The 25,995-nt window shown below is 45.9% G+C and overlaps 1 protein-coding gene across 1 annotated transcript; it reads right to left on the reverse strand.

The window, feature by feature from the left end:
* Window positions 1-304: 304 nt before the first annotated feature.
* Window positions 305-25,591, reverse strand: LOC120430172 (uncharacterized). The gene is made up of 9 exons (XM_039595252.1): window positions 24,718-25,591; window positions 20,683-20,996; window positions 20,022-20,610; window positions 18,640-19,953; window positions 17,867-18,575; window positions 12,043-15,699; window positions 11,436-11,981; window positions 10,937-11,366; window positions 305-1,907 (listed from the first exon to the last, which is right to left on the reverse strand). Exons 1-9 carry the CDS (start codon window positions 25,191-25,193, stop codon window positions 1,195-1,197), a joined length of 8,748 nt encoding a protein of 2,915 aa, XP_039451186.1. The 5' UTR covers window positions 25,194-25,591; the 3' UTR covers window positions 305-1,194.
* Between the last annotated feature and the right edge of the window lie 404 nt (window positions 25,592-25,995).

Consider the following 25,995-nt stretch of genomic DNA (forward strand, 5'->3'; position numbering starts at 1 on the left):
GTGAAGACTCTCGAAATATACTTGTGAATTTGGTTCAAAAAGCGTTTCTAAAACTCAATGTGTACGCCTCCGAATTCCTCTGCTGAAGCTGTTGTCCGACGATCGAAGGTACGCACATTACTCTCCAACCTTGAATTCGTCTACGTCGTACAATTTACTACCATCAACAGGGGTGACATTGGGTCATACAAATTTCAGCATTTTTGTATGACCCAATCTTACCCCTGATGGCGGTATGTAAACCTGTATCTTCAAGGGATCTGTTTTCAATTTGCTATTTAATTAAAATTGCAAAAAAAACACCTGTTTTTCATTATTACTGTTCATTTTTCTCAATCGTAAAGAATATATTTACAATTTATTAATCAGAGCAACATTACATTTTTCGTCCATACTTTATGAACAACTCGATTTTCCGCGATCGTCATTTTTTAATGTGATACATGTGACTTGGTATTTGCCGTTTGCCGTTCTATCTCTGTGCGCCTAATATTGTTACAACCAGAACCGCAAACAATACAGCACAACGAAACGGTTCAACAGCGCCAACAAACAATAGTAAAATGGTAGTACGTGTGTCTCCATCACATGCCTCCACCGGCAAACGAACGTGAAGCGCACCGTCGTCGACTCTGTTCTTTTCTTTAAAAACAAAATAAAAACACAGAACAAACACAAAAGTTAGCGCGCGCGACCTTCTTCATTCAGAGCACTCCGACTTTACCCCTAACGGATAAAAGCTAGTAAAAATAACCATGAGTTTACATTGTTTTCTTTAGTTTATTTCTGAGAGCGAGTCAGACTCTGAATCTGCCACTGCTAGTTCAACTCATTTTCCAAATCTTCAATTCATGCAACTGTTTCTTCCAAATTTAAAAGCACCATGCGTCTCCACGGAGTAAAAAGCTGCTCGTTGGATACGCCCGGTGCTTTGTCTGCTCCGCACTGCGGAGTCGTCCCTACTTGGAGTCTTTAAGAGACACTCGCAAACGATCTTTCTACTCTTAATGGCAGTCAAAATTAGTTAGTGCTCTTTGTGCATTCGACCGGTCCAGTGTACCGTCGTACCAGCTTGGGAGGGAGTTGTATGGCACCTCTTCATTACACGTAAAGGCAACTTTTGATAATAGTTGTTGTGGTTGTTGTTGAATTGCACACTACACCGCACCCGCACGTTTGGAGGAGACGATCAACTTAGTTGCTGATAATACTCTGGGACAGATCGGCGGTCGGTTTCGCCGGCGACGATCGCGCTGCCCCAACTGACGAACTGCCGGCGACGCTCGGGGCTCGCCCGGCGTAAACCATGTTGTCGTACACCACCGGATCCGAGTTGGACTGCTGAAGCTGGGCCAGGTTTAGATTCAGACTAAGATTGCCAGGCGAGGCGGCCGAGCTGAGCAGATCGTTAAACAGGTCGTCGCACGAATGGGCATGGCTGCTCAACGACGAGGAAATTCCGTCAAAGATGGACGCCGACGAGGCGGGACTGTCCGATGTGGCCGGATACAGTGGAGCCGAGCAGGGCGCGCTTTGCAGTCCCTTGAGCGACGGAGTTCCAATCGGTGCCTGGGGTCGAATCGGTTGAATGTCCTCTCCGATGCTGATTCCGCCGGGGTTGTTGTCGTTGCTGACACTGCTGCTGCTACTACTTCCGGTGCTGTCCGTACCGCTTGAACCGCCCCGAGCCACGTGGTTGCTATTGCCTGGAGGTTTCATGCTAGCAGCACCGCCACTGCTGCTGCTGTTGCTATTGTTGGCCATTATGTCCTTCACGTTCAGATTGATCTTGGGCTTGTTCTTTGGCGGGTCGAAGTAGTAGTTGAATCGCTTGAACGATTCAATGTCCCGCTCTTCCGATTCCAACTCGTTAAGATTCACCATCTGGTTGGGGGCGAAAATGTTCTCTAGAAAGAGGAAAGATAAGTTTATGTAAACCTTTTCGGACGTAAGGGTAGTGCGGTGCTAAGATATATAATAATTTTATAAAACAAAAAAAACCGATTCATTAGTAACTTGTAAGCGGCTATGTTTACATACATTGCATTACATGAACTTTGGGATCCCCAGAAACAGGTGCACTTAGAATTTTTCAAAAATATTTAGACTGGGCCGAATGGTGTTTCTCCAAAGTTTGTATCGCCGTTATCGTTTATGTTTTGATTTTTTGTAAAAAAAATCCGGAGTATAGATTCGCAGAAACATTTTTTTCGCGAAAAACTAATTTCTAATAATATTTTGAATACTTATGGTTGAAAATCTTCTGGGCTGGTGAAAAATACAATTTAAAAAAAAAAAATTTCATTAAAATGTTAGTAACGTGGTTTGTAATTTCTTTTTTTTTTTTTTGACTTGGGACAATTATGCGTAGAACTGCAGTGTATCCCAGTTAAAAAGCAGACAAACCGATGCCTCTTTGCGCTTTTGTACCACTGACAAACTTCATTGAACAAATTATATAAAAATCCAGCAATCACCAAATAATCAAAGGAAGTTTGGTCACTAGCTTCGTCCAAAAATTAAGCTCTGTTTCTCCACACAATGTCCATTTGGAAACCTTCCGTAGATTTACCGCACTTTACAAACAAAATCTGTTCCACGAGCAACAGAAACCAAAAAACAACCACGCGCTCGCAACCACAAAACGTCGTGTTTAGGCAGTAGCGCCATCCCACCCAGGAACAAGATTTAAGTTCCAACAAGCCGTTATATTCCTGATTGATGGAACTAAAAAGATAATTACGTATGTTTGTCAGTGCTTGTACTAAGCTTGCTGCAATTTCTATCCAGTTAGCATAAGAGGTCAGTGGATGCAAAAAATATTATAAACAAATGAAAAATCAAATTTGCTTTTTCATGAAATTCCATATCGCAATTCGCAATTTTCAGTGTAAGAACGGGCATTGACCGATCTTATGCACTAGGTTCCCGACGAACACGCACTGCCCTTACACCTACATCTTACCCTTGCTCTGAGTCAGTACGAGCAACACGCTAGAACACGCTTTGAGTGTTCGTGCCAGGCATTCGCACCTGTTCCGGTTACGCATTTGAACTCGTTCCGGAGGTGGTACATTGCGTAGGGTTTGATGTAAGTATTAAGCGCCTTACCATTTATAGTGTGCCTATCAACTTTCATTAAAGCAAAAAGTTTATTATTTATAGTTAGAATTCAAAATCTAACTATTATTAGCTGTGTATTGTGAATGCATTCTGCTAAAACGCTTAACCAAACCACAACTGTGTATTGTTTTCTCCTAAAATCATTTCTAGTGTTGGATCATGTTTATCTGTTGCAATTTCTTCTATCGCGGTGTGTTGTTACAAATTTTTGGTCCTAAGCATTTAAAAGTTTTTCAAAAGTACAATAGTAATATTTGTCAGTCATTAAAATCGAACCCTGGTGACGAGTACGCTGGCAAACTCGTTTGGTTTTGAACCTTCATTCGTGTTTGACCTTGAACACTGTTCTGTTCGAAACAGGGTTCGTCGGGTTCGCCGAACAATTGTTTGAACCCGTGTTTGAACATTTGTCTTAAACAAAAGGTTTAAGCAAAACATGAGATTGGAATTAGTTTTTACATGTTATTTTATTGAAATTCATGTCATTTTTAAGACAAAAAAAATCGTTTTTAGCCGAAAGAATCGTGCAAACCAAACAATTGTTGTCACCAGAGTTCAAACCCAAGTTTGAAACTCAGCGTGAACTTGGGTTTGTGTTCGAACATCCGCACAAAACGGAATCAGAAAAGAGTTGCTGTTTGGACGTGGGTGAGAAAATTTTGACAGAAGTTCAAACAATGAACGGTTCGGCCAATGACTGAGATATTTGTGTTAATCCTTTGATCATTCCATAAATTGGGTAAGGGCTCGAACCTCACTTGCTTGAAAAAAATGTGAAGATTCAATGCAGTGGACAGTGAAGGAAATATACTATCTAAAAATTCAAGAGTAAAAGAAAGATAGTGATTTATGTAGTAGATGAAGGAATAAACAATAGTTAATAAAAAGAGGTTAGCTTAGATTGTATTAAGGGCAACTTATAGGGCAAATGAAAAATTATTCAAATAGATAAGTAAAGAAAAGGCAAATGATAGTTAGTCAAATATAGTGGGAAAGCGTTGAGAGTTAAGAGAATCAAGAGTTTATAAATTGCAAATTGTGAATAGTAACAGAAGAATCAGTGAATAAGTTTGAATCAGTTGAGCAAAATAAAAACAGAAGATAAATGGTAGATAAAAATGGAAAGAATAGAAACCCCGTTCTGTGATGTTTCAGGTACATCCACAGCAGTTGGCTCAACATACTGCGAATCAAAACAATACCGTCTACAATCACAAATCACTTCCCTTTCCCACATTGTCGCGCCCCTTTCTTTTAGCCGTCTCGACTCTGGCCCGCGGTGGTCAAAGAATTATGATCCGTTTCCACAGGCCACCAGCTAGGTTACACTTTGTCATCATGATGACTACCCAAGCCAACGTGGAGGTAAGAAAATAGGACACTTGCAAGGAACCAGAGCTGTACTGTTCTGATCAAGATAATTCGAATGATCTAACAGAACTACGGATGTAGTTAGTTGCGCTCCTTCCAGGATGTTCCTTACCTGGATGTCAACCGAAGAGCACGCAACAAGGTCAGTGCCATTGCATGCTCTTAGGTATCAATCCTTGGCCTGCTTTTTCATGAAATTGCATATCATATTCAAATGATTTTTCAATGGAAAATATCTGGGGGATGAAAAGAGAGAATGCGTAACGTGATTTTCAAATGATCCCACATTGTTTACATAAAAAAGTAGAAGATGGTTCAAACACAAGCGTGACTTTTTCCTTGCACTTGAATAATAAGTTTTGAAATCTGCTGAGCGCATTTTTTCAAGTTTTCGGTAGACAAATAACTGCGTCAGAAGTGGGTGAAGTTTTGCGAAGTCGGTTTGGAACAAAATGTAAGCAAGAGCTCCCGGAAGTACAGTGCAACTTTTGAAACAAAGTAGGGGAAATTCTCGTATCTTTTTTTTTTTTTTTTTTTTTTTTCAATTTTCAATTCAGTTTATTTTTCAGGTTTAGCTTTGAACATCAAGTTAGTTTAAGATCTAAATAGAGTTTTGGAGGATCCTTGCAGCTATGTCTAATAGTCATGTATCTTTAGATGCCATTAATTTTATGTTACAAAGTAAGCTTTCAACAGGAAAACACATCAAACAAAAAACCTGTTTCTCTTGCTGATAGAAGGGGGATAGTTAGAGGAAAATTGGGGTTTCTTACAAACTAGATCACAGAGATTACGGCACAAGGTTGACGATCAAGTCATTTTCTGACATTGAGCATCTTGTCCAGAAATTGCGAAGTAGGCGGGAAGTCCACGAGTCCAGCTCTTCGACTCCCGAAGCGTCCTCCAGCTCGGCAGTTGGGAAGTTGAATGGGAGATCCAGCATCATTTTGAGCAGCTTGTTTTGTCGAACTTGGAGTTTCTTTCGCCGAGATTGAGCACAGCCGTGCCATGCTGGGAAGCCGTACGAAAGGGTTGGGCGGAAGATCAATTTGTACAGCAGGATCTTGTTTCTGCTGCTGAGTCGCGATCGTCGGCTGACGAGAGGGTACAGCATTCTGGTGAGTTTGCTACATTTCTCCAGAGATGCTGCGACGTGCTTGTCAAACTTAAGTTTGGGGTCAAACTCTAGTCCAAGATATTTGACTTGTTCCGACCAGGGGACGGCGTGGCCCATCGACACGACCTGCGACTGTGGAAGAAAGCGTTCACTTCGCCTCCGGGTAAAAAAGATGGCTTGCGTTTTTGCAGGATTGATCTTGATCTTCCAGCGCCGCTGGTAGTCTTCTAGCTTGTTCTGGGCCGATTGCAGCTTCTCGATGATGATTTCTGGATGCTTGTCGGCGGAGGCGAATCCCGTGTCATCCGCGAACATGTAGTACTCGACGCCGTTCACCATCACCACGTCCGACGTGAAGATGTTGTACAGGATCGGGCTGAGTACAGCACCTTGGGGGACCCCGAACGGAATCAGCTGGGGACGTGATAGTTCACCGTCGACGATCACTTGGAAGCTTCGGTTTTTCAAGAAGGAGTGCAAAAGTTTGAGGATATATTGCGGAAATCCAGCTAGCTTCATTTTGTGCAGAATGGCGTCCTGCCAGACGGAATCGTACGCCTTCTCAACGTCCAAGAGTATCATGCCCACTGATTGGCCACGAGCGAAGGACTGCTGGATGCTCTGCGTAAGACGCACGAGTTGGTGATTTGTCGAGTGCCCTCGTTTGAAGCCGAACTGTTGTCGGGGAATGACAGTACGACTTTCAAGGTGGCTCTCGATACGGGACAGAATAACACGCTCGAGGATTTTACTCATCGTTGGCAGAAGGCTGATTGGGCGATAGTTCGAAGGGAGCGTTACGTCCTTGCCCGCCTTTGGAATTCCTCTGACAATCGCATGCTTCCAGCTACTCGGAAAATAGGAGAGCGCAAGACAAGCGTTGACGATTTTTGTAAGCACCACAATCCCTTTCCGTGGCAGGCGCTTTAATACGATGTTCCCCACCTTGTCCAGACCAGGCGCTTTCTTTGGTTTTAGCGACTGGATTATCCGTTGTAGTTCTTTCGGGCGGACGACAGGCGCAGCGGCCGTCGTGCTGTCCGTAGCGGTGATGTGAGCTACTGATTCTTCAACTTGGGCTATGACTGACGGTTCGCTGGGTAAGGTGTTACGGTGAGCGTTGGCGAAGCTATCCGCCAGCAAGTTTGCCTTTTCCGACGGAGCAGCAACAAGGGAGTCGCCATTCTTCAACGGGGGAGTGTATTTCACACTGTTGCGAAGAGCCTTGCTGATTCTCCACATGTCCTTTGCGCCGTTTTCCAGGTGCCGGATGCTGTTGCTGAAGTGCTGGTTCCTGGCTATAGTACATTCGTTGCGGATCCGCACGTTAAGTGCCTCGACGATGTCCGCGAGAAGCGGATCACGAGTGCGGAACCATTGCCGTCGTCGGGTATTCCTCAGCTGCACCAATCGTCGAGTGGACTCGGCAAACTCGGCCTCCTTGTACGATCGCACATGAGCGGTCGGAACAGCAGTTGATTCAGCTTCGATAATAAACGAGGTGAACATCGCAATGCACCTGTCTATCGCTTCAGGGCTCTCCAGATTCGTGACCAGCGGGGAAGTCAAGTCGATTTTCTCATTCAGCACTCTTTGGAACACCTGCCAGTTTGCGCGAGAATAGCAACGCGTAGCAGGGCGCGTTTGGTTGAAAGGTACACTGATGTTTACATCAAAGCGCACCGGTAGGTGATCCGACGACAAATCGTTGACAACGGTCAGCGAAGACATGTCCACGAAGTTGTTGGACAGGACAAGATCCAGCGTGGAAGGCCGACGACCTCCTTTGGGATGGTAGGAGTGGGTCAGAGGGGCGTGGATGAAGAAGTCGGATGAGCTCGCCCGGGAGGCGAGGATGTTTCCGGCTTTGTTTGCTCTGAGGCAATTCCACTGGCGATGGCGAGCGTTCAGGTCCCCCGCTACAAAGAATGGAACCGTTCTCCTCACCAGTGTGTTGATGTCCCGCTTGAAAGTCGTCCACGTTGAGCCACGGTGAACTCCCGGAAAGTAGACCGCGATGATGTGGACCGGTTGGGCTGCGTTTAGTATCTCGATCCCGACTGTCTCGATAGCTGAAGTGTTGATGTCAAGAATCTTGAAGTGGATGTCTTTCCTGATGGCAATCAAAACACCACCGCCGCGCTCGTCGTCCTGGTTTTCTCGGTCAGCTCGGACGCATCGATAGTCAGGATGGAAGAAAGATTGTTTTGGTTTAAGCCACGTCTCCGACACGGTTGCTATGTCGATGTGGTGTCGGGAGAGAAAGTCAAAGAACTCGAGTTTCTTCGGCAGGACCGACCTGCCGTTCCAGTTAACAATTTTAAGTTGGTTGAGATTAGCCATGGTAAATATACTTGACCATCAGCTCTGCAAGAGCGTTGAACTGCTGCAGCTTTGAGCGACATCCACTCAAGCGGGCGAACATGTCCCGGGCGAGAGCCAGGAACTCGGAGATGGAGAAAAGACCTTCACCTTCAGCGTCGACATCTGGTGCAGGAGGCAAGCTTGTGGCAGACACTTGGGCATAGGTCCGATGGCCTGCTGGGAAATTGCTGGTTCTTGGACCGGACCTTTGTTGACCCAGGCTCGGAAAAGCTTCCCGAGACGTATGATTTGGTGCAGGTTGACGAACCGGTTTCTTCTTCCTCTTCTCCAACTCATCCAGAAACTTTTTCCTGGAAGGGCAGCCTTGGAAGTTGGCAGTATGACTGCCTCCACAGTTGGCACACTTCAGCTTGGACTTCGAGTTGTTCTGGTCGTTCAACTCCATCTTCCTTGGCAGGCTACACACGTCGGTGAGATGCTGGCCGCCGCATTTGACACATTTAGGCGAGAGGTAGCAGTGGGTTGACCCATGGCCGAAGCGCTGACATCGGTGGCACTGGGCCACCTCATTCGGCCTCCGGGAGTAGTACCTCCACGAAACAACCACGTTGAACAACGCCTTCGTTTTTCGCAGATCCTGCAGCTTCGTCGACCCGCGATCAAAATACAGCAAGTAGAGTGCATGTTGGTCAACAGCAGACTTAGACGATGACAGCACTTTTATGTCTCGTGGGAGTATGTTGACTCTGGCCAGTTCTTCCTTGACATCCTCAACCTCTGCGAGTGGTAGCCCAGAGAGCACAAATTTGGACGGAGCTTTTCCAGAAGAGTCGTGGGTGAAAAACTTCACGTTCTTACTCTTCAGTACCGACACTGCTTTGTCGAACACCTCTTTCGACTTAGTCAAAAACTGCACAGACGTCCGGGTGTGCTTGAGTAGAAATGCCTCGCTCCTTGGCAAACCGTTATCGTTCAGCAGCTTGAAGACATCGCCCACCGAGAGGTCCATCACGTGGATTGGGGGGAGTCTGACCTTGGGAGCTTTCTTTGCTTGTTCCACTCCGTTTTGCCCGTCACCGTTGTCGTCGTCGTCGAGTATATCGAAATCATTCCGCAGGGGAATGAATGGTGGAATTCTGTTGTTGCTGGTGTTCATCGTGTCGTCGATCGGAACTCCTCCGCCACCGCCCGGTACGGCGGGCAGTCTTGTTGAGATCGGGTTCAGCGGTATGTCTTTGAGCAGACCTTCGTCGTACAGGCTCAGTTTTTGTGAGGTTAAGTTCACTCCTCCTCGGGTGGAATTCTTCTGGATGGATCCTACCGTGGTCCGGGTGGACGCATCCTGTGTGCCCTGGTTTAGCGTAACTTTAGGTTTCCCCAGGATGACGAATCGCGGAATTTAGCAGCGATCGCGTCGAGAATTCGCAAAAAAACAGCGCAGCGCGAGAATGCTTGTTTGTTGTCATCCAAGTAGGGATGCTCACTCCAATTCTCGTATCTTTGGCAGGTTAAGCACTCGCTCCTAACTCCATCCAATTTGCTGATTTCCACTATTTTAACAACAAATTTTACAAAACTTTTTATAGAAACTTGCTTGCTCACTTCTTATTGAACTATTTATCACTCGATTTCAGTTGAAAACGCTTTTAATTAGCTTTAATTGAATGTCAAAGTTCTGACCTGCCAACATTAGAGGCACGCTGGAATTAGATGCTGTTCCCCTACACCGTCAGGAAAAATGACGTTTTGTACTAGAAAAAGAGCCCACCGTTCGGGCGGAATCAACAGATGAAGACGACCGAAGTACTGTATAAGTTTTAATTGGGCTGACTTTTTTATGATACATGCCTAATGTCAGAAAGCTTAGGGGCTAATGGGTAACGCAACGTGACTGAGTCACGTAGTCACGGCGATGATTTACTACATCTGAACGGATACTTTTGAGGTTATCTGAAAATCAACCCTTTTTGCATCCCTCAACATCAGGGATGGAATAATCGCAAAAAAATCATTTTCGCTTGCGAACTTTTTTCACCCGCGAAAGAGAGAGGAGGCAAATCACGCAAATAAAAATCGCTCCCGAAATTCTCCAAGAAAATCAATCTGCTGATGATCTTTCGTGAATTTCCTTGCCAGCACCACTTAAAAATATTTATTTCACTTTGTTTACACATATTGCCCATCTACAAAATTTTACAGGTCATTTTTCGACGTGTGACGTTACACTTGCAAGTGTAGTAGTGGAAAAGATGTTTCGCTGAATAATCAAGATGATGATTTTTTTAGATTCATTTTACCGATCTTTCGTGCGCGAGAGAGGAGGGCCATGCTCCCTTCGGATTTTTTCTCTTGATGAACGTCCAATGATTTTCTTTTGATGATGATTATTCCATCGCTGATGATGATTATTCCATCGCTGCTCAACATTGTTTGTTAACGTATCTATTGGATCTATTGTAGGACTACACCACCTCCAGAAATCAATAAATATAGTTAGGACAAGAGGAAAGTTGTTTCATGGAAATTTATGAAAATTGTTGAAAGTAAAAAACAATATAAAAAATACTTACCGGTTATCCATCCAGAGCATTTCAATTCACAACGTTACAATCACCACTAGTTTAAGTATTATTTTCGCAACGAAGTTTTGCTAAAACGTGAGTAAGACGGATATAAGAAGCGTGTGAAATAAAAAAAAAAGAAGCCGAACACAAGTTTTGTTTTTTTACAATAGTTGTCACCATTCAAGCCTTTATTTCAAGTTTACACATATGGGTATGATTAGTTACAAGTAAACTTGTCCGGAGAGAATCGCAATCGCAAAGAGCGTTTTAGCACTTGTATAGCAGAGAATAATAAGAAAGGACACGAACAGAACGGACGATGACTGTACAATCAGGTCAAGCAATGCGAGCACCACCGATCACATTTCCGCGGGTAACAAAACAACAAAGAGCGAAAAGCGTGTTTGCGTGTGTGTGTTTTAGTTTTTCTACTGACCTCCGTACTCCCCAATCAGCTGCTGCTGCTGCCGGCTGATGGGCTGCAGCTGGAGTTGTTCCATTTGCTGCTGAAGGCGCTGTTGAAGTAAGTTCTGCTGCTGTTGGTATTTTTGCAGAAACAGACTGGTCTCCATGTCGTTGAGGGCGAGCAAGTTCGCCTGACCGGCGGAAGTAATGCTGTGCCCGGAAGAGCCACCGATGGCACCACCAGCAACTGCTCCCACACCGCCGGAAACGGACGCCGTTTCGCTGCTGATGTTGGAACCAGCTGGGGACATGAGCAGCGGGTGGTTAAACCCAACGGGCGCCGCCGAACTGCCCGGGGCCGGTATCCGGGTGATTTCGATATCGTTCGAAAGGCTTTGTCCTTGCAGCTGCTGCTGCTGCTGTCGAAGGAACTTGGACTCGTTGATGTTGTGGATGGTGACCTGCGGGAGTAGTTGTATAACGAATTAGTTTTGACTGTTTCTAGGTTTGAAGTATTCAAACCCTCTTACCTCGCTGTTTAACCGCTGGCCGGGTTGCAAGTTATGCAGGAACGACAGATCGTCGTACTTGTGGTTTGCGCCACCAGCACCAAGCCCATCGTAGAAGGAACCACTCGGTGAGTCGTCGCAGCAGTGCGACGAACCAACCGAGGACATGGCCGCAGCTGCCTGTGCCCTCGCCTGGGACCGTTCCGAGCCGATCGCGCTGACCGTCGCTGACGGTGAACTCATTGGGAAGTACCCAGGAGCGGAGCTCTGCGGATTCATGTAGTCCTGACTTCCGGTCAGACCGTACTGCAGGCTTTCGAACGGCGAATAGCACCGCTGGTTGGTCGCCGCCGAACCGGACAGGGCAAGCGGGTTGAACAGGTCGTTCGTGCCGGCACTAGCGCTGCCACCGTTCATATTTTGCCACGCACCCGGATGTGGCAGGTGGTGGGCATGATGGTGCTGCTGCTGGGCTTGCTTCTGCTTCTGCTTTTGAGCATTCTTCATCTCGCTGCCAATGGCCGAGTTGCACTTCCGTGGTGGTTCCACCGTGGCCGAGAAGGGAGTCTGTTGGAGTGTGAAAAATTGATTAGAAACGACTTCAAACTATTTCGAAAGGGAAACCTACCGAGTTGAGCGCGGATGCTCCACCATCGCCCAGCATTCCTCTGTCCGAGGCGACCTGCTGGTGCTGTTGAAGGTACGCTGCCGGAGTGCCACTGGTGGCCACTCCACCCTGCGTCGGGAAGATTCCGTTCTCCACGAGGTAGTTGGTATTGAACGGCCGGAAGCCACTCGTAGACGGTGGGGCGCCACCCGATAGGGCCTGGTGCAACGCTGGATTTCGAATCGTAAACATGCCGTTGTCGTTCTTGAAGATGGTCGCCGGCTGGTCATATCCGCCGGTAGGCTTTTGACCTACCGCAGACGGATCCACTCCACCCTGGGGAGGTGCGGACCTCGCGGGTGCACCCCCCTGGAACATCGGGTTGCGCAACGTTACGATATTGTTGCCAGGCTTCTGGTTCTTGCCAGCGTCACTCTTCGGCGGTCCTGCAGACTTGTTGGAAGAGTCATTCTTGCTTTTGTTCTTGTTCTTTCGCTTGCTCTTCTTGCTGGACTTTTTGTCGCCATCCTGTCCGTTTTGGGCGGTGGTCGATCCACTACCCTTGAGCTTGTTGGTGTCCACCATAATGACGGCATCCTGACCGGGCGCTTGCGAAATCATCGTCGATTGCTGCTGTCCCATCATGGGACTCATCATGAACGGTCCTCCACCACCCATCATCATCGCTGGTGGTGGTTGAACTTCCGGCTGAGGCGGTGGCATAGGTTCGCAGATCTTTTTGATCGACTCCCGTTTGGCCTTGATGGCTTCCGCTTGGATGGCGTCTACTCGAGTCAGCGTAATGCCCGGAGGAAGCTGCAATCCTTCGACCCGAATTCCGCGGCTCAGCTGATCCATGATGCTCGCGCCAAACGAAGTGTCTCCAGGCGGGAAGGTGTTCGGGATCTTTGGCGGCGTGGCCACACTCCTCCCACCTGACTCGTTGAGCAGCTCGAGCGTTGTGTCCGCACTGATGTTCACCTTCGAGCGTCGATCGTTGGATGATTTGACCAGTCGATCGGCATTCTTGACCGTCTTGTCAATGTGTCTGCCTGCCGGAGGTTGTGCATGCTGTTGTTGTTGTTGCGGTTTCTTTTGACCGTTCGTCTGAGCCACTTTGGCTGGTTGTTCTTGTTGTTGCTGTTGTTTCAACATTAGCTTCTTCTGCCGTTTGGAGAGGTTCGGATTATCCAGGATAGACTTTTCCGGAGGTGGCGCTACAGAACCCTTACGGCTACCATTATGACTGGTGGGTTGACCATTTTTAGGCACGGTGGCAGTCTTCTGCGTTGACGCTGGTGGCGGTGCAAGGTTTTCTTTATTCTTAACCTGCTTACCGTCAGATTTTGCAACTGGCTGCACCGGTGGCGTCGTTTCCATTGCTTTGTCAGCCTTCTTCTTGGATTTCTTACTGGTAGCAACCATTACTGGAACCGGACTCGGCGGAGTTGGAGGACGTACGATTTCCTCCAACTTGGGAGAGGGTTGCGGCGGAGGCGTGGCAGGCCTCGAAGGAACCTTCACTTCTTCGCTCACCGCCGACTCATCGTCTCCGACCTCCTCAATTTCTTCCTCTTCATCGCCCGACTCGGTATCGTCTAGATTCAGCAGCTTGAAGGCATTGTTATCAAATTCCGGATCGATAAACGCGTCACTCTTCTTGCGAACCACCTTCTTCTTGACCACAACCACTTTGCTTTCCTCCGGCTTCTTTTCCTTCTCCTTCTCCTTGACCTTCTCTTTTCCCTTCTGCGCACCACTTCCGCTCGAGCTAATCGAGTCCTTGCTCAACTTTCGGTTCAGAACCTTACCGGCCACACTCTTCTCGGCAGCCTTCTTTTCCGAACCCTTCTTCGAGCCCGTCGTCGTTGGTGCGCTTCCGTTAATGTCCAACCCCTCGCACCAGCTGACTAGCGCATCAATCTCGTCACTCTCCTTGTCTTTTTTCTTGGACTTCTTTTTCTTGCCTTTGGCTTCCTCTCCCGTGCCGCTACCGCCGCCATCGCCCAGCACTTCCAGCTTTTTAACAATCTTCTGCAGCATCTGCGCCGCAGCTTTGGCCTGCGCTTCGCTCACCGAGTTCTTGGCTTTGCTCTTGATTTGCGTCAACTTTTCCGAAAGCTTGCTCGTCAGCGACACAATGTCCTCCTTTTTGCGCTTCCCGTCGGCGGTCTGCAGTTGTAGCTTCTGCATCAGTTCGTCCACTTCGCGCATCGACTGTTGCTGCTGCTGGGCAGACTGTTCGCGCAGGCTCAGCTTTAGCAGCTTCTCCGTGATCCACACGTCCGTGTCGTTGGTGAACTGACTCTTGACGATCATGTCGCTGATTTGCTTCGCATCGTTGAACGCCATCTTCATCTCCATCTGTTGCAGCTGGTTGAGCTGTTTTTGCTGCTTCTTTTGCTGTTTAGCACTTGATGGTGGTGGTGGGGGAGTCGATGCCGCTGCAGAGGAAGCTTGCTTCTGCTCCGGCGGAACCAGCTGACCGTTGATGAACGTGTACAGCAGCTGATCCTTGTCGGGCGAAGGTCCCTTTGCCGTGACGGTGACTTGCGGTTCCGAATGGGGCAAGAAGGTTCGCTTGATCGTAACCATCCGTCGCGCAGGATCGATGCTGACATTGTCCTGAGGCACCAGAATCGACGAATGCTGATGTCGTTGGCCTTGCTGATGTTGTTGAATTAGTTGTTGCTGCTGGCGTTGCTTTTGCTGCTGAAGCAGGTTGATGTTCTGCTGCAATTTGGCTGGCAGTTGTTGCTCAACCACTGGAGCCGCCTTTTTACCATTGCCAGTGGTCGGAGGATCGCTCTCAATGTTGAAATTGAACTCCGGGTTGTTGTTTTTGATGCTAGACACTAGCGAATTGATGTCAGTTTGCAGTTGCAGCTTTTTATCCTCGAATGCCTTGATATCTTCGAGCAGTTGCTTTTTGTCCTTTTTCTTCAAGTTCTGCTGGAACTGTAACCGCTTCTGGGCTTTTTGTTCCTCCAGATGGAACTCGGAAAACTTTTGACTCAGCTCACTCAGCTCGGTAATCTTCTTCAGCTCCTGCTTTTTCTGCTTTTGCTTCACCTTCTTGGCCGCCTTCTTTTGGCTCGATTGCTTGTCCTCGTCGTCGTCACCTTCGATAAAGCGGAGGATCGCATCTAACGATGGCTCTTCCACAGGTGGCGGAGGTGGAGGCTTCTTGGCCACTTGTACCGGTGGTTGCTGGGGAGCGGGGATTCCTTTGCCGGCCAGCGCAGGAGGTAGTGGAATTTTAGCTGCTGCTGCGGCGGCTGCTACCAGTCCGCTTGTTGCTGGTGGTGCCGGTGCAGGTGTCGTCTTCAGATTGCTATTCTTCATGGCTTCCACCTTCGAGGTGATGGATTCCTTGGTGATGGTTGGAGCAACTTTACCGCTACTGACGGTATTGTTGCTACAATTTACTTCAGCGCTGCTGCTGCTGCTACCAACGTTGCTGCTGTTGTTTATGTTGTTATTGTTGTTGGTAGTTACCGCGTTCGTCGAGTTGCTCTTGTTGGTGTTGATTTTCTTGAGCAGCCCACCTGGCGGAATCTTGATGTTCTTCAGATTCAGCGATTTGAGCTGCTGGTTGTCCTTGTTGCTCTGCAGTTGTTTGATTTTCTTCCGCAGTCGGTCGCGAGTTTCGTTCGTTCGCTGGTTGTGGTTGCACTCCTGCAAATAGACAAGGTGTAAGGTTTAGGCTGGTTTATTGTGCTTTTGAAGACAGGTAAACTGTGAAATTCCCACCGATTGATTTGCCTATAGTTGACGTAGGACTATAATAGTTAACATTTTTTAAAAGATTACAGACGAAATTTAAAGCTGTCATCTTTTTTTCTGCAATGAATCAATAATTCGAAATATATGATGGAATAACTGAAATGTATTTGAATTTTCAAAGCTATGCATTAACACAAGCAGACATTTTTCGTTAAGAAAACTGATCGTGTAAACAATGTGTACTACCTATTACTGCCATTTTTCGCATAATTGTTAAACTTGGTTTCTTAATGCTTCCACTGAATGCGAAATGTTCTTTAAAGCTTGATTTCACTCTGCTACTTGAGAAAGTAATGGTATCCGTGAATGCGAACTCTCGTTTCGACTTGACGAAGGCACTTCCAGAGCATCCAGGTTGTACATCTCCTTGATAATTTGTTTAATGCCTGCTGCTTTTGCCAGTGAGTCTCCTCTAATAAGGACCTGGAGTTGTCGCTCGTATCGTTTCTCCTGAGTGTAAAATACCACTCTATTCGCAAACAAGGATTAAAAGGGGTCATCGGACTCCGTCATCACTGGGTTTCTTCTGCTTCCCCGTCTCAGGAGCGCCATGTTTGCAGCATTCCACTCTGGTACATGAGAACCCCAATGAGTCTTCCTCACAACACACCTCTTGCAGGTGTACAACATGAACGTTGCAGAGTTTTAAGGTTTTTCAACAGAACGTACTCGTACCCATCGAAACGATAGTGATTCCAGTCAAAATGCGGCCAAATTAGGTCAGCGTTACCTAGCTTCTGGATGATTGTGGTTTGGTTGAGCGTTTTAGTAGAATGCATTACTGTGAATACGAAAAAACAAGTTGTTCAGTATAACTCCGCTAAATATTATTGTCTTTGATATCTTGACAGATACGTATTTCGGTATTTGAATACCAAATTTATGCCAAATTTCACCAGTTTTGTTGCAAATGGGCGTGTTATCCTGTAGTCGAGTTCTACTGCGACTCTTAGTAGTGGTTCTGCTGGTTGCGAAGGGTTGTGAGTGATGTTCTATGAGGCTTTCTTTCCTTCTTGTCGATGATTGCTTGGATAGTTGTTTTGCTGCAACCGTAGATTTCCGCTGTTTCAAAAATTTACTCCAATTCTCTGTTTTTCTGCTACGCTGAGGGGTAAAATTGTCATTCTGTGTATGATAAACTGCCATTCCCTGTTGGAAAGAATGGTTTGACGAGGCGGGAATTGTTCTCCTGGTGTTCGATGGTTTCATGTAGATCTCGAAGGCAAACGAAGATGGTCAACCTGGTTCTCTTTGGATCAGGATGTCTAAGAAAGGTAACTTCAACATCGATTTCGTAAGTGAACCTGATAATTCTGCGTGCACTATTAATGGTGTCTAGTAACGATGTTAGTGAATCCCGGTTGATGATGCAAAATACATCATCTACATATCTCCATCAAAGTTCTGGTAATAGGTTTCTGGTCTGTAGCTCGTGTTCTAATTCCGCTATATATACGTCGCTCAGGAATGATAGCAGTGGGTTACCCATCGGAGCTCCCATCTTCTGTTGGTAGATGCAATCCCCGAACTGAAAGTAGCTTTGTTTCATGCAGAAGGTGGCGGATTTCACATACTGTATGTTGTGATTCCAGCCATTTCCGTAAAGTCTCTGTTGCGTTGTGATCCGGTATGCTTGGAAATAATGCTTTAACGTCAAAGTAAACCATTCTTTCATCCTCTGCTATCAGTCCCGCCCCTAAAAGCTGCTAAAGAAACCACCTGCTGATAACTGAACGACTTGGGAAAGGTTTCGGCGTACTCTTGATATCCTCGATGAGCCATTTTGCAATCCTATAAGTTGCGAAATCCAATGCTGAAATTATTTTTCGCATCTCGTTGCCTGGTTTGTGCACCTTAGTGTGTGCTTTGATCCTTAGTAGAGTTGGATCTGATTGATGTTACCACCTTAAAGCTACCGAGTTGCTTTGTTATTCTTTTAACCATTTCTTCAAATGGGCAGCGAATGACCATAAAAACAACATTTCTTCAAATTAATGTTGGTACATAGTCCAACGTCAATTACCTTCCTAATAACATTCCGTCCCAAACGCAAACTTACCAAGCACACACTCTGCCCAAACAGTGTGCAGTAGTAGCACACACAGGAACCGTCGCCCTTTTCGCCCCCGTTCGCACCCCGGTGGCAGGTTTTCTTGTGATCCTCCTTGGAGGCTAGGGCGCCTCCCGGCTGCGTTCCATTGTTCACACACGAGTTGGCAGGAAGGGTCGTTGGTGGTGCAGTCACCGCCGCCGCCGCTGCCGTCGTCGTCGATTGCGCTTTCGAGCTAACCTTGGCGGTAGCCGGCGGTGTTGCCGGTACCGTTTTCGGGATCGCCTTGGTAGCGGCTACCCGTCCCGGCTGCTGGGAAACGGCTGCAGGAACCACTTTCCCATTTGGCTGCGGCGTTGTAATCGTAGTTGGCGTCGTTTTGGATGGAGTATTCGTGGCCTGGTTCAGCATCGACTTCGCCGGACTGTTCGTCGTCGTCGTTTTGGTAGCTACCGCGGAGGAACTGTTGGCTTGCGCCGAGTTGGCCGATACGTTGCTGCTGGAGGTAGCGACGCCGCTCTTGTCGGTCGAGTTTCTGGTGGCAGTGATGGTGGTAGATTTGTTGTTGGAGGTGTTGTTGCTGCTGCTGGTGCTGTTTCCACACTGCTGCGTCACAATCGTGCTGTGCTTTTGCTCGTGGATCTGCTCCAGGTCGCGCACCATATCCTTCAGCATGCTGTGCTCCTTTTGAAGCGTTTTTAGCTCCGTTTCGAGTATTCTGAAAAGAAAGGGGGAATTTAGTCCAGGGGGGTACAAATACCGTCAATATATACACAACTCACTTGTTACTCGCTGCAAGTTTGAGTGCTTCAACGAGTGGTTTCTTGATCTCCTTTTCGAAAATCTCCGACTTGGTGACCGTGTCCGTGAAGCAATCCTTGCAGTCCTTACAGATGGTTCCGTCGTCAGAACAGAGCTTAACGATCGGTTCAATGACGGCCATCGTTGCCGGGCTGTGGCCGAAGCCACCGCCGGTAGTCGCCGCCACGAGGACACCTCCGGGCGAGATTCCCTCCAGTTTTGCCGCAGCGGCAAACTCTTCCCCGTTGATCGCTGCCAGTGCTTCTTCCGGTAGAATGGTGCTCCAATTTACACCCAGCAGTTTGCTCTGCATGTCGTCGGCGATCATTTGCCGTAGCGGCGAGGCCGGAGTGCTCCAGTTGAACAGCCGCGAGCCGCTGACCGCTTCGAAGCACTTCATGTCGAACTCGATGTCGGTGCCCTTGGCGAGAAAGAATTTAGTGAAATATTGGTAAATTACGTTGCGCTGGGGAAACTGGAAGTCTATCAGGAACCACTCGGCAAAGGCCGACGCCATGTCGCTTAGCAAAGCGGACTCGGAATCGTCCGACTCCCAGAGCAGATCCAAGAAGTGCAACGGGTGAATCCGGTCGGCCACTTCCGTTCGCCAGCGTTTGTTAATGTCGTCGCAAAATCGTTGCATAAAGTTCTTCACGTCAATGTTCCAGTTTTCGGCCATCTTCTTGCGTTCCTCCTCCTTCAGTGGATGGTACGACTTGATGAGAAACTTGGACAGATTCAACGGGTAGAGCATAGCAATAATGTTGATCGCGACGCGGCATGCATTGATCTTGCACGGCTCTCCCTGAAAGATGCAGAACCGTTTGGGCTCCAGCGTAGTCCAGGTGTACGCGACCCGTTCCGGCAAATGTTTGAAGATGGCCCACGAGATATGGTAGAGACTAGTGTTGTCGGCCAGCGTCGACGGGCTCGAGGCTACCACAACCGAGGTAGACTTATCCGATGACGAGTCCTTTGCGGGGCCGGAAGAACCAGATTTCTCCGCCGGCGTCGTCGATGCCGAGTCGGATTCCGGAAGGGCAATGTCCGTGCTGGAGCTTGATGACGAAGATGATGACGATGACGTTGTGGATGAAGACGAAGAGCAGGTATTTAAGCCGTTCAGCTGTTGTCGCTGCTTTTCACACAGCGGCTTGTTGAAGAACTCTCCGATATAGTCCAGATAGTCGCGGTCCAACTTCTTGAAGAACGAACATTTCGCACAGTACAGCTGCTCCTTGGACTTTCCCAGACAGGTTCCACCAGCAATCAGACAAGTACGGCAAGAGCATTCACTGTGAAATAGAAGATTCGTGTAATTCAATGCAAGATCATTCAACAAAACCCTATTCAATATACTCACATATAATGAGTTGCGAGGGCAAAGTTACACTTTCGACACTGGACGTTCTCGATGGAAGCCGTAAGCCGCGGGTTGATACATGCAATCCACTTGCTACGCAGGCTAAGCACCACATACTGCCACACCAAGCTGCGATCCTCGCACGCCAACCACTCCACAATCGGACGATCCTTGGTACGTTGCACCTCCGGGTCGAAGTTAAACTCCGAATCGCGCACCGCCACCAGCAGCGAGTGGGCCGACGTGATGCGCTTCCTCCGGGCCGAATCCTCCTTCGCTTTATGGTAGTCGTGCAGCAGCGACCAAACGTCACGCCAAATCTGCGACGTCGAGTTCATTTCGTCGTCAAACTGAATGAACCGGTACACCATCGACTTGTACTCCTCGTCAAACAGGAGCTCCTTCAGCTTCAGGATGCACTCGGGAATAATCTTCTGCACCTCCAAATACACAAACCGTTGATACATGCGTTTGTTGATCAGACACCAGGTTAGTGAGAACTGCTGCAAGTGGCCACGTTGCAACTCAAACAGCAGCGGCGACAACGACTTGGCCGAGTGGCACAACTTGTCGTAACCGTCCAAAATATCTGCACAAAAAAAAAGTCCTCATTACAACCACAAACTTCCTTTCAACCCACCACCCCCAAAACAATACTCACAGGTCAACAGTTCCGTCGGGCTGTACTGCAGCTCGCCGTCGCTCGTCTCCGAAATGAGGTCCTGCAGGCCCTGGCTGTACGCTTTCACGATCGAGCGCAGCTGCAGGCAGAGCAGCTCAAACAGCTGGTGGGGATCGCGCGTGTACAGCATGCTAAACACCAGGATGAAGGTCATCTCGTTGGACAGCGGCAAGTTGGACCCGAGCGAGATCTGAATGTTTTTCTTGGTGTTGATGCGGCCGTCCGTGAGCCACTTCAGCGACGACTTGTCCATCAGCTCCATGTAGCGGCCGTACAGTTGGGAATCCTCTTGTCTGGGGAAGAGTGGTGTTAAAGGAATGGGTTTAGGATATGCTTAAATTTATATTTGAGAAACATGTTCTGGGCTTGTAACTGGGCTGTAGCCCAGTTGAAAAGCAGTCAAACGTCGAAAAACTATATTTTCTATTGTCATTTTTCGATCAGCCCAGCGAGTGAGCAGCTTTTGGAAACTGGGCCATGATATCTGGCCAACCATAGACCAAAATTTTCAACATCAACCCATTTATTTTAATGTGTATTAACGTTTAAATTTAAATGAAAAAAAGCGGTGGATGGTGACTTCCTAACACTAATATAGTTTTGCTAGGGTTGTCAGATTTTCCATCTATGTATTGTGCTCATTGGAAAGTTTCATCAAAATATTTGAGATCTGACCTCAAAAAGTGTATAAATTACGCTTAAGTGCTAAAAACTGTTGATAGGGCAGAATCGTTTTTTAGCAGAACTTTTGAAGTATTTAACTCAGCGAAGTTCATTTTTCAAGTGATTTTATAGCCTATCCTCAGTGAGGTGAGGAAGGCAAAAACATTAGCATTAGCATTAGCGTTTTAGGACGCCCTATCCATGGATGGCTCCAATACTACCCAGGGCATAAGGGGGTCTTTGCCGGGTCTAAGCTATCCTTTAGTGAACGGAAGGAATGTTGTAGAGGTGGGCAAAACCGCTCTTTTTTAGGAGCCGCTCATTTTCGTTCGCTCATTAAAAAGAGCCGCTCTTTTGAACGGCTCTTTCGCTCTTTCTCAAAATATAGATGAAAAGGATATTTTTTAGGAATAATGTGATTTTTAATTTCACATTGGAATTATATAAATTATTTAAAAAAAAACTAAAAACGAGAAGATGCCCTTTAAAACCATAGGTCTTGGCGATCTCTATGTCAACATTTCTACTTGAACCTAAACGTTTGAATGATTGAATGGCATCCAAACTTAAATTCAGGACTTAGGAGAAATTGCTATGAATTTTAAAATGCTGTTTATTTCTGCCAAAATCGAACTAATGCTGATATTTATTGAGAGAAAATATTCTGTGAACTCTTTTCTACATTCTGATTTGATCGATGAAGTCTATAAACGCTGGAGTTTATTCGGGCAAGAGGTTTTTTTTTTCTAAAATCTCTAAGCTATTTAGTAGATTTTTGATAATAATTTACAAGTTAAGCAATTTGAAATGCTCAAATTTGTATTCGGGTAGTACTTTAATGTACGATGAATACAATTAAAAATTTCTTCATTTTGTTTTAAAAAATCATTTACTTTTGGAATTTCAAAAAAACAGTAAGAAACTTAAAATATAAGCTTGAAAAATATTAAGTGGTGTTCGAAGATTGACATCAATGCTATTGAGAGACTCCCCAATGAAATATGACGATTCAGCTCTGAAAATGTCAGGAAATAGTCCCTTATTAAAATGCCGTTTTTATCCTAAAGCACTTGAAAAATGACACTAAGCGAAAGTGTTGGGAATTATTTTATTATTGGCATGGAAATATTTGAAATTGTATTTTCAATTCTCAAAAACAAATTTAACACTACAATTTGTTGGAAATTCAATAAATTATATTTATAACAAGTTTAAAAATTATTCCATTTTGGCACGGTTCTTTCAAAAGACCGGAGTTTAAAAAAGAACCGCGGTTCTTTTTTTTGTGAGCCATGGTTCGTTCGCTCTTTTTATTGAACCGGCCCTTTGAGCGGCTCGCTCTTTTTTTGCCCACCTCTAAATGTTAGTAAACACCTATCTAAAGTGCGATGTTTGTAGGGAGGTTTTGGACTCAATGTTATCGAAAGGTATTGCGGGTTGATAAAAAGTGGTTTAAATTCTGAGATATTAAACTCATACAGCCGGCTGTATTGAGGTAATGTGGGTGATTTAGTTTTTTTAATGAATTATAAAATTATTATAATAGATTATTATACTCAGTCAGCCCGCTGTTCTGGTGAAAATGAAAATTTAGATATTTACGATTTAATTGTTAATAAGGTTTTAAACTCAAACAGCCGGCTGCTTCGAGTAAATAGTGAGATTAAATTTTCGTGTTGAGGTGAGGAAGGCAAAATTCATATAAAATCCCGAAATTGCACAAAAAAACGAGATTTGGGGATTAAACCCTAAAACCCAGAGCTATTTGCTTAACGTAAAAACAGTTAATGGTTAAATTTCGAAATAATAATGCAGGAAATACTTAACTTTGACCCACCCCGAATCTGTGCAAAAAAAAAAAAAAATTAAGTGGTGTAACATAAAAACTCATTTTGTCAAACTCATTTGCTTCGAAAAAAAAAATCAAATTATTCGCTCTACAGCATTGCCTTGGCCTTCTCGATTGCGAGATTCCTACTTGAAACTAGGTGTCCTCTTTTTAAACCTAAGCTTCCATCCACCCCGGGATTCGAACTGACGACCTTTGGATTGTTAGTCCAACTGCCTACCAGCGACTCCAGACAGGACCCAGGGAGACCACTCTTACACCTGAACTGAGCTTACGACCTAACCTCTAGGTTAGACCGGGGCCAACATTTACTTCCCCATCCGACGGAAGGCGTGATCAGACAAATCTCGTCTCGAAAAGTGCCACCGGGACCTTCTGGGGTCGAACCCAATGAAGACGCCAACAAACTGACAAAAATGGTTCCAACTCTCTATGTTATTCACAGAGGCTCCCTTGTTTAAGGTTCAAAAGCTTAAGATTTTTGTCTCAGTTTTGTTTACGTTTCACCCTGTAGCTTTGGTTGTCGGAATCATTATTTTTTTTTCAGAAGCCGGAGTCGGAGTAGAAGTCTCTCTTCAAAAGCTACCCGACTCCAGTCAATGCATCGGGATTTCTACAAAAAAAAAAAAAAAAAAAGAATCAATGACAAACTCATTTGATTTATTTTTCGATACGTATTAAAATAAGGCAAATTGTCCCGAGATGTTCGGTGGATGAGGCTATCATCAATCGATTTTTTCATTTTTGACGTAAAAATCACATTTTTTTGGATTTACTGAAATAGATTTTCTGTAATCAATTAGGATTAACAGCGCTTTAAATACATTGCTTATTATTGATAGGTATCAATTCTAGATTTTTCATTTAAGCTTGAAAAAAAGGCCTAATTTGGGATAGCTTAAAACGAATTTTGAACTCTGCGATTCAATTCATAAGTGCTGAGAGGCTGAAAAAAGAAATTTGATTTAAATAGGGATTTTACAAGCTGGCGTACTATTTTTTTTTTACTTTTGGATCCAAGTTTGGACCGATCTTTTTAATGAACGCCTAGTGCTAAGTACATTTTATGAGTCGCAAAGATTAAAGGTCTGGCAACACTGACATGAGCTCTGCGCACTTGGCTAGGAACCCTAAATAGTTCTCTACACTTGGCGCCTTGCAAAAATGACATAAATTTTGAGAATTCTAGATTGCCCCAGATGATGTTAAGTTTATAAGGGAAGTATAAGAAGAAAATTGTAGAATTGCACCTGATGATTTACAATACATAATAATGTGTTCTTAATTCTGTTTCGTAATAGGTAGCAAGAAATGCACATTGTTATTAAGAGAAATCAAAACATTGCTCAATCAACACAGATTAAAACGTAAATTCGTGGAATTGCCAACATCTTTTCGTGTGTGCCGTTGTTTGTCAAGGTCGCCCATCAATTCTTTATTTGCGTAAATTCAACACCGTTGGCATAACATTAAAAAAATTGTTCCACACCAAATTTACTCACTCTGGTATAAAATCGTAAAACTTTTTAATCAACAGCTGCAGCCGCTCCCACAGCGTATTGTACTCAAAGTCCTCGACAAATAGTTGAATGATGGTCTCCCGGTACCCGAGACAGGCTCCGCAGCAGCAGCTCAGCCGGAAAAGGTTGCTATCGTGCTGTTCCGATGGGACCGCTTCCTCTTGGCCGGACAATTGCTCTTCCTTGTTTATGTTCACTTTCTCATTCTTCTCCGGCATCGGTGCCGCCACTTGTTCCTCCTGCGGAGTAACCACCGGAGGTTCACCAACAATCACTTTCTGTGCCAGTGCTTCCAGCGAACGCTGCCAGTAGGAAATGTCTTTCTCGGTGACCGCCGACGAGACTGCTGCAGAGTCGACCGCCGCCGCCGCCACCGTTGCCATCGGAACGGGACCCGACGAGGATACTTCCTGCTGCTGTTGTTGCTGATTTTGTGGTGTTTGCAGGGTAGAAGACATCTTTTTTACCGCCGTCGCACCTCACTCTCTACCGTGTCCGTCAACCCCCCTTCTTCGCTGACCGCACACTTGAGCACCCTGGTCGCGAATTTCTCCGCTACCGCTTCGCGACCCTCCTCCCCCCACTCTTCTTCGCACGTCGGGAATCGTCGTCGTCGTTCACACTCCGGAACACCTCTGAATTATTTGCGAAGGCGCGCCGTTCCGCGGGACGCACTCGACTGTGGACCGTTCGTAGCTGGATTGGCACCCAGGGAATCCACCGCGAGAGCGCTTTTTACGCGTAGAATGCAGTAAAATATCACTTTTTTCCTTTCCCGTTTTGTCGTCGTCGATTCTTGCAGAAGAACCTTGCACATAAAAAAAAACTTTTATTTTCTCGCCCGTGTGCGCAACGGTTGGCTGCGCTGGATACTTCAACGGCAACATTTCAAAAGGCATCATGTGCATTTTGGCACTTTCTGCATTATTGCATATTCTGGAAGTCTAGAGTTTTTTTTTGGAATAGGTCCTAAAAACACATAAAAGACAATAGTTTATAGGACCTTTTCAAAAAAAAAAAATCGAGAATTACTCTTAATAAGCTACATTTCCACCAAAAATTAGCAAAGTAACTTCAGTAAAGTTTGTTTAATAATTATTATTATAAATAAAGTGATACAAATAAAATCTCTGGTAACAGCAGTTGTTCCGGTGGCTCAGCGCTGAATTCCCCACCGGTGAAATATCAAATCATACTTGCGATGACAATCAGAAGATGACACATGCTTTGTTGTCATTCTTCTTTCACCACTCGACGCGA

Source organism: Culex pipiens, chromosome 1 (genome assembly GCF_016801865.2).
Source record: "Culex pipiens pallens isolate TS chromosome 1, TS_CPP_V2, whole genome shotgun sequence".
NCBI classification, from domain to species: Eukaryota; Metazoa; Arthropoda; class Insecta; order Diptera; family Culicidae; genus Culex; species Culex pipiens.

Bases quoted from the DNA above. Each gene is read 5' to 3' on its own strand.
- LOC120430172 (XM_039595252.1), bottom strand. From the start codon at position 25,193: ATGTCTTCTACCCTGCAAACACCACAAAATCAGCAACAACAGCAGCAG. The intron at 19,954-20,021 runs GTGAGTATATTG...TCTATTTCACAG, and splicing joins GCCCTCGCAACTCATTATAT to TGAATGCTCTTGCCGTACTT. The intron at 1,908-10,936 runs GTCAGTAGAAAA...TCCTCTTTCTAG, and splicing joins GCTGATTGGGGAGTACGGAG to AGAACATTTTCGCCCCCAAC.